General features: G+C 41.3%; 1 protein-coding gene across 1 annotated transcript; it reads left to right on the forward strand.

The window, feature by feature from the left end:
- Window positions 1–4,746: 4,746 nt before the first annotated feature.
- LOC118470593 (mu-type opioid receptor-like) lies at window positions 4,747–7,701 on the forward strand. The gene is made up of 2 exons (XM_035950073.2): window positions 4,747–4,981; window positions 5,605–7,701. The coding sequence occupies exon 2, from the start codon at window positions 5,607–5,609 to the stop codon at window positions 6,507–6,509; it is 903 nt and encodes a 300-aa protein (XP_035805966.2). The 5' UTR covers window positions 4,747–4,981; window positions 5,605–5,606; the 3' UTR covers window positions 6,510–7,701.
- Window positions 7,702–8,187: the final 486 nt, after the last annotated feature.

Here is an 8,187-nt window from a genome sequence, read left to right on the forward strand (position 1 = left end):
TTTTTATACGGTTCATTTCTTCAGGCAAATGTTGTCCTGGTTCTCTCCTTTTCCAGGGAGATCAGAGCCCAAAACTGAGGACCAGAACACAGAACCTCTGCAATGGTTAATGATCTCTTTATTAAAGTGATCATTTGTCAGAATTCAAATGACTTTTATATAAACAGTGACTAGTTTGTATTCAAATCCAATAAAGTGACTGAGTCCCAGAGCGGCTGTTCTTGTTGTTTCATTCAAATATGAACCTGCAGATAAATGATCACTGAGAAAAGAAGACGTGTGGTTTAGTTTTCTTGTTTTGTTTCAAACAGAGCTTGTTGGTAATATCATGCAAATAATCATTAACAACAGAGTTAATATGTTTAGATCATAGACTTGTTTTATTTCTGCTTGCATGTCTCTTCTTTGTTCAGTTGAACAAGTTCAATTATAAAATCTGGTAGCACTTCAAGACAACATTAAAGCATCAGACAGGGTGACAGACAGCAGCACAGACAAATAAATAAAGACCAGAGGCAGAGCAGAAGATAAAAGCTGAGGAGAAGGGAGAGAGAGGGAGAGAGAAATGTCCACCTAGAAGAAAGCAAACATCCATGTAGGGAGATAAAAGGAGGAAGGACAGATCCAGAGGTGAACCATGTTCATACTGCAGTGGATAAACTGTCCATCATGGTGGCAGGCAGGTCAATGCAACAGCTGAATGTGTGCAAGAATGCAGATACTGGTAGACATCTTTGTAGTTTTTCACCATCAGAGGCCAACACCATTCATAAGGTGACAGAGACTGAGTAGAAGTACAATAAAGTGCAATCTTCTCTTCCTATCTCTGAGACTGAGCCCAGCCACCCTGCAGAGGAAGCCCATTTTGGCTACTTGTATCTGCGATCTCATTCTTTCGGTCATGACCATTGATGAGAGTTGGGACGTAGATGGATGGTAAATTAAGACCCTAACCCTCTTCACTATGAAGCAATGCCTGCATTATTGCTGGCACTGCACTAAGCCACCTGTTTAGCTCTCACTCCATTTTACCATCGTGAAAAAGATCCCGAGATAGTTGAACTCCTTCACTTGGGACCAAGAGGGAGCAATCCACTGGTTTTCCAGCAGAGAACCATGGCCATGGACTTGGAGATGCTGATCCACATCCTCACCACTTCACACTCGGCTGCAAACGGCTCCAGTGCTGCTGAAGGTCACAGTCTGATGAAACCAACAGAACCACATCATCTGGAAAAAGCAGAGATGCGATCCTGACATACCCAGACTGGACACCCTCCTCACCCCGGCTGCGCCTTCAAATCCTGTCCATGAACACCACAAACAGGACCGGAGGCGAGGGGCAGCCCTGGAGTCCAACATCTACAGGAAACACGTCTGATTTTGAGCTGAGAATGCAGACACAGCTCTCACTTTGGTTGTACAGGGACTGAACAGCTGGCAACAGTGAGCCCAGTGCCCCATACTCCCTCAGTACCCCCACAGAGCCCACTGGGGGACACGGTTGGGAGTCTTTTCCAAGTCCACAAAACACATGTAGAGCTCCTGACAGTCCAATGATGTCCAGAGTCTTCAGCATCTCAGGGTGAATCTCATCCACACCTGGCGCTTTGCCACCAAGGAGCTTCTTCACTGGTTCAGCAGCTTCTACCACGGATATGGACAAAGGTTCCCCCAAGCCTTCAGGTTCTGCTCACTTACGCTCCACCTTATGCTTCAGTATGATGTTTGTTCTGGCAAATCTGTCCACAACACAGTGGTTTTCATTTTACTGTCATAGAGAAAGATTTTAACTGCTTTTTCTGAACAAATAACTAAAACCAGTTGGTCAATATAAAAAAATAGCTGGTAGAGACAGCTCTATATGAAAGTTCCACTATTGTTACATTTTCCCTCTTCTGATATTTTATCCTCTCTGTTCCTGTCTTTTCTTCTAATTTTCAGGCTATTCATGTCTCTCAGTTCCTCTTCCTGCACTAATGCCCTCATTTCTCCTGACTTGTTGCCCTCCAACTTCACAGCAACTTTCACAGTAACTCCTTGAACTGTCTCTCCTCCAACACTGACCTGTCTGCTGCTGCTGCATTCAACATACCACCGTCCTCCTCTTCATCCCTCTCTGTATCCTCATCCTCCATGTGAGACACCAGTGATGGCTGCAGTAGAACAAGTAGAGGCCTTTAACTGCCACATATACTTGAACACACAATGGAATGATTTTTCAGCATATTCCAGCCGGTAAGGAAGCCGTGGTCAGAGTGCAGGAGCCTTGAGTCTACTGACATTCATAACATTATGTTTCTACGTGTGCATTAAAAGACTACATCTCCCAGCATTGACAGGTGGAAGCAGGGATGTTTGACGACTGGCTGCATAGAAGGAGTGTTTAGACCTTAACTGTGCTAATTTAAAAATATATCAGCAAGAATAGATTGTTCGGACATTACACAGAACAGGGAACCCTCCCGTTCTCAAGAAGAAACTCCATTAGTGTCAGAGGTGAATTACAGCAGGAGATCGCTGTGATTCACCTTCACCATCTGCAGTTCTCTGGAGCAAATGGTGCTACATTCATTTCTTTTCAGCATAAGTATGAATCTCAGACCTCCTGTGGAAGGATGAAGCTTCAAACAGGACATTAACACTTTGGAGGACCACAGCTTAAAAGACACAGTGACTCTCATGGAGCTGTGAATTCTCCTACTCCCTTCTCTGTTTACTCAACCCCCATTTGAACCCTGACACTTAGACCCCCTCTGCAAGGAGGGCAACTGATAACAGCCATGAAACTGTTTCTGCATTCCAGATGAAGATGTGGAGTAAGACTCACATTTTTACACTGAAACATACATGGACTCAGTAACTGTTTTCTGATGTCTGTTTTGCGTTTTTATGCATACTAAAGTCACAATAAGGAGTTCCTTTAACACCTATCCAGAATTCACATCTGTATGTGATATGGGGGCAAAATGAAGGTCTTAGTGAAATAATCACAATTCTTGCATGGACCCACAGCGCCACCTAGCAACATCGGATGGCCCAACGATGTTGGCACGAAATCAATAATAACAACTGTATGATCATTGATTAAAAGTGTAAAATGTGAAGTTGGTAACATTTACAACTGTAAACATTATATGTACCACATACCCTCACAATAACATACATTGTTGATATATAAAGCATATGTTTTATCTAGTTTCTATGCCAAATATAGGCTACTTTATTTGTTAGATTGCATATCCTTGATTTTTCCTCCAGTGTTGATGGGTCATGGTGAGAGACGGACCGATTGTGTTTGGGCGCATAATATATGTTTTAATTCAATTTAACAAATGCAATTTTCCCTCCTTCTGAGAACAAAGAGAGAGGAATTAGATTTCACCAAATTTGCAACAAAATTCTGTTCACATCCTGGCCTCTGCCCAAAGACCCTCTCAGGGGATGAAAATGCAAACACCGCCTTTGTTCGCCCTCTTCTCTTCCTGTACGTTCATCCTTACACCTCCACTCTGACATCTCATCTCAGTTTTTTTCTCCGTCTTGATACGTATCGCTCTTTAACTTTTTTTGTCTCCTGCATTTTTACTTCATTTCAGTGCTCTTTTCTTGTCTCATTTTTTGTCGCTCTTTTATAATTTTACGACATATTTAGACATTGCTCATTTTTGTTATAAGCCTGAGCTTATATGTTTTAATCTTCTTTTGTTGATGAGCTACTAAGAACTAATCAAAATCTTTTTTTGCTTTTTCTAAATTCCAGTGCACCTCGGCTCTCAGTTTGCACAGTTCTTTTCTCTGACCTGGCTAACGCCAGCAGAAAACAGAACGAGAGCCACTGTTAAACAAGTTATTCTTCATCAACCCTGAAGACTGCACAGACCACGCATTGAACACCAGCTGCCTACCGACACCAGACGTCTGCTGGTAGACCTCCTACACTGCGCTGGGAGCTCTGATGACAGAAATCGTTGCCTAGCAACCACACAACGCTTCAGGACAGACAGCCTGGGTCTGTTGTGAGGACGTTTCCGGCCTCCCACCGGGTTCCAGCCAATGGAGAGTCCGATCTGATCAGTGCTGCACAAAGTAGGCAAAGCCGACCTCTTCTATCTGCTCCTGATTAGGTTGATGTTGTAATAACTTGATGATAGTTACATTTATTCACTCTTAGGCGTGTCGATCATAACTCAGATCATAGATTCATTGTGTTACATTGTTCACTATGTACCGTCCTTTCACCATAATCCTCTCCCTTTAGTCGTTTAATCTAATTTCACCCCACACACACACACACACACACACACACACACACACTATATTTTTCTCTGTATATAGCTCACCTTTATTGTCTTAGCAAAATAGTTACTAAATGTTTTTCATTCAGACCAATTCATGGTCTCGTGTTTTTCTTTGTGTGGGAACTCAGATCAATTTAATCAAAATTCTAGATTTTCAGATACCAGACTGATCAACTTGATTTTAATCATAGTCTTTGAGACTTTGTTTAATTGATAATTTCCTCAGACAAACTGAGGATGGTGGCTCTTTATTAACGAGTGCAACTTAACTACTTTAGTAGTCACACTACACAGGCGTGATTAAAACAACAAAACCATGAGCACAACACCCACAAAGCACACAGTAAATGATTGATTTGAATACACAAACTTTGTCTGCAGGTCATGAAGATTCATCCTCTGTGTGTGTGTGTGTGTGTGTGTGTGTGTGTGTGTGTAGGTGTGTGTGTGTGTGCGTGCGTGTGTGTATGTGTGTGTGTGCGTGTGTGTGTGAGTGTGTGCGTGCGTGTGTGTATGTCACAGTGTTTCATCAATGCAAATGGAACATGATGTGAACTGAACTGACACACAGGTGCAGTGGGACTTCAATATACAGTCAGTACAGTAGATTTGGATCAAACACTCAGAGTCCACTGAGGAGAGACACAGAGGGAGGAAGATCAGAAACAATCACTCAGACGGTTGGTGTTCTTTGAATTATCTGATATTATCATCATTTAAAATAATCCGTATTGTGAATGATGTGCAGTTATTATTAATTATATATACTATTGGTGATTATCAACCAACCCTGAACAGTTAGTTGTTCTGTATTTGCTGACAGCATTTCATTTAAAACTTAACCAAGACTCTCTGCTTGAGACAGTTCAGAAAATAACAGCTGAAAGGCAATTAGTTGACAAACCCAACAAAGTGAAATACTTTTTCACAGAGAAAGAATCTTGGTTTGTAGTAAGAGCAACATTCAGTGAGCAGGCAGGCTAGATTTGCATCAGTAAAACCATTTCATGTACAAGAAAGGTTGTTTTTGTTGTTGCATTGAACACCATCATCCCAGAAAAGCTCTGCTCTAAACTCACTCAGCTCCCTGTCAGAAAGATGATCAAAATCTTTTTGTTGTTGTTTTTTTTGTAATTGGGCTTTACAGACAAGCTAAAACAACTAAAATAAAGAGTTTTACTGAAGAAACATTCAATCAAATTAGAACAGCCAAAAGAGGAGGTCTCTTTTTGTTCACAGAAACAAAACTAAAAATATTTTCTAGATTGAAACCGTTCGATTGTCATCTCTTTTGCTCTTCCAGATATGTGTGTAAACTCTTCTTCATCCTCCAATGACTCCCTTCTTCATCCAAACCCTTCCTCCAACATCCATTTCTCCTTTGACATGGAGTGTTTCATCTCCAGACCAGGTTCCTTCATCTTCACCTCATACATGATCACCAGCATCCTCCTCCTCCTCCCTCTCTGCATCTTCATCATGTATCATGGTCTCCAACAATGGAGACTAAATCACTCCACCTCCTCAGCAGCAACCATGAGTCACTCTGACAGCTTCACCTACAACATGGTCACCATGGAGATGATTGGAGTCTTTGGATCTGTCCTCTGTTGTTGTGGGATCTACAGCGATCATTTCAACATAATCATTGTGGCGTACAGCCTGATGTCTTTCAGCTGGTCTGGCGAGATTTACTTCCACGTCCTGACCTGTGTGGAGCGCTACCTGGCTGTGGTTCATCCCATCACCTACCTGAGCCTGAGAACAGAGAGAGGGATCAGAATCAGGAACATCAGCATCAGCTGTGTCTGGATGCTTTCCTTTGCAGGGACAGTTCTGTTGATGGAAGAGAATGTTTTATTCATTGTGTATTTCTGCATCCTAACAACATCTTTAACAGTCGTCTGCTTCTGCAGCGTTTCTGTTCTCCGTGTTCTGATTGGTCCAGGTCCAGGGGAACAGGGTGGGGGCAGGAAGAGGGTTGACCAATCAAAGCTGAGGGCGTTCTACACCATTCTGGTCATACTGGGAGTGCTGGTGTTCAGATTTACTTGGAATCTAGTTTGGGGTGTAATCTATGTATTGGGAAGAGCAGAATGTGTGCTTATGACAACTGGTTTCTGGTTGAATCTTCCCAGCACTCTGGTGTTGCCTCTGCTGTTTCTACACAGAGCAGGAAAACTGGTGTGTTGGAAGAACAAGATTTAGTCGGAAAAGGGCTGAATTCAAAACGATGACAATAACCACAGGTTGGGACTTTGCAAAAAATTCAAAAACAAGCTGACACAGACTCACATAATACTGTCTTTTACAGATTTGTGAATCTAGCAATAAAATTTCAGAAAAAAATGTTTTTTTAACCATCCTCATGTTGACCTTCACCTTCTTCTCAAAAATCCAGTGTCTTTCATTGCCAAATGTTGGACTTTCCTCACCAGCCTGTTGCTCAGTTTGTGTGAAGCTGTCTGCTGAGGCTTCAGATGAAGCTGATGAGAACTCTGAGGCTGAACCAAGCAGTAAATGAGCTGATAAGAAAAGATAAACCAGGCTTTAAACATGGTCAGAGGTGCAGGAGTCAGAGACAATCATTTATCACTTCAAAGGGAGTCATTTATTCCATGTTCATAAACAGTTGGTTCCATTTACAGATGGCAGCACAATTCTAAACGGTCCAGAGGTTTGAATGTGAGTGTTCTTGGTTGTAGCCCTGTGATGGACTGGTTACCTGTCCAGGTGAACCCTGCCTACCCCCTCAGTCAGCTGGGATAGACGTCAGGCCCACCGTGACCCCAGAGAGGATGAAGCAGTGTCTAGATAATGGATGGTTAGTTTTACACAATAACTTCCTGTGTTGTGTTCACGTCCAACTCCCCACTCCACACATTCATCTGTATATATAAAGTACAGTTTTATCAATTATGTTGCTCTGATTTCTCTTATTTCTCTATTTTAAGAATTTTGAAACTTCAGATTTGATGGAAGTTAAATATTTACTCCAGTTTATGTTGAATTCATTATTGTGTTTGCTGTAGTCCTGAGTTTCCATGATTTTAGCTTCTGTTCAATTGATATTACATGAGAAACTCTTTTTAATCTGTGGTTTAGAAAATTTCTAAATGTTTATTCTTCAAAACTGAAATCATTGTGATTCTGCTCCTCTGAACTCATGTCATTCCACTCCTCAGTCACACATCAAACAATGCTCCTTTATATTCATGTCATTTTACTATTTGCTTTTTATTACCATTTATTTCATTGATTCATATTTTTCCGTTTTACTGACATTCTGGAAACTCATCGGCCTACAGTTTAATCATCTTGTAATCCTTCTTGTGTTTCATTGTAGTTTTGTAAAATATTAATTGTTTCAGTGCTTTTGCTGTTTAAATAAAAGAACTAATTCTAAATGAATAACTGAAATACTGAATCCTGCAAATTCTACACAGAACCTCTTTCAATGATCAGATTGCTGAACTGTTGTGATCCAACACTGTAGAAGTTGTTGCTCCGTCTTCATAAACATCATTCTTGATGTCTCTTTGAATCTGATGTAGATATAATGTTCCTCAAGTCACATGAAAAGCTGTAAATTAATGCACATTGGATGATAAAACATGAAGCAAACAGAGAAAGAACAAAGAGAACGTGGTGAAGGTCTGTTCAAGTTTCTCTGTGGCTGCATTTGACTGCAGCAGGTTTTTTATCACCTGATCACCTCTCAGTGTGCTTTGGATGCTACCATGTTGGAATATTGTTCTTCTGCCAAACTTAGACAGACTGCAAGTCATCTTGTCAGGCAGTATTTTGGTATATTGACAGACATTCATAGTGCATCTGCATGTGTCAGGTTCATATAATCCACTCCGCCTCTATGCTTCAGTGTCAG

The sequence above is a fragment of the Amphiprion ocellaris genome, chromosome 23 (assembly GCF_022539595.1).
Source record: "Amphiprion ocellaris isolate individual 3 ecotype Okinawa chromosome 23, ASM2253959v1, whole genome shotgun sequence".
NCBI classification, from domain to species: Eukaryota; Metazoa; Chordata; class Actinopteri; family Pomacentridae; genus Amphiprion; species Amphiprion ocellaris.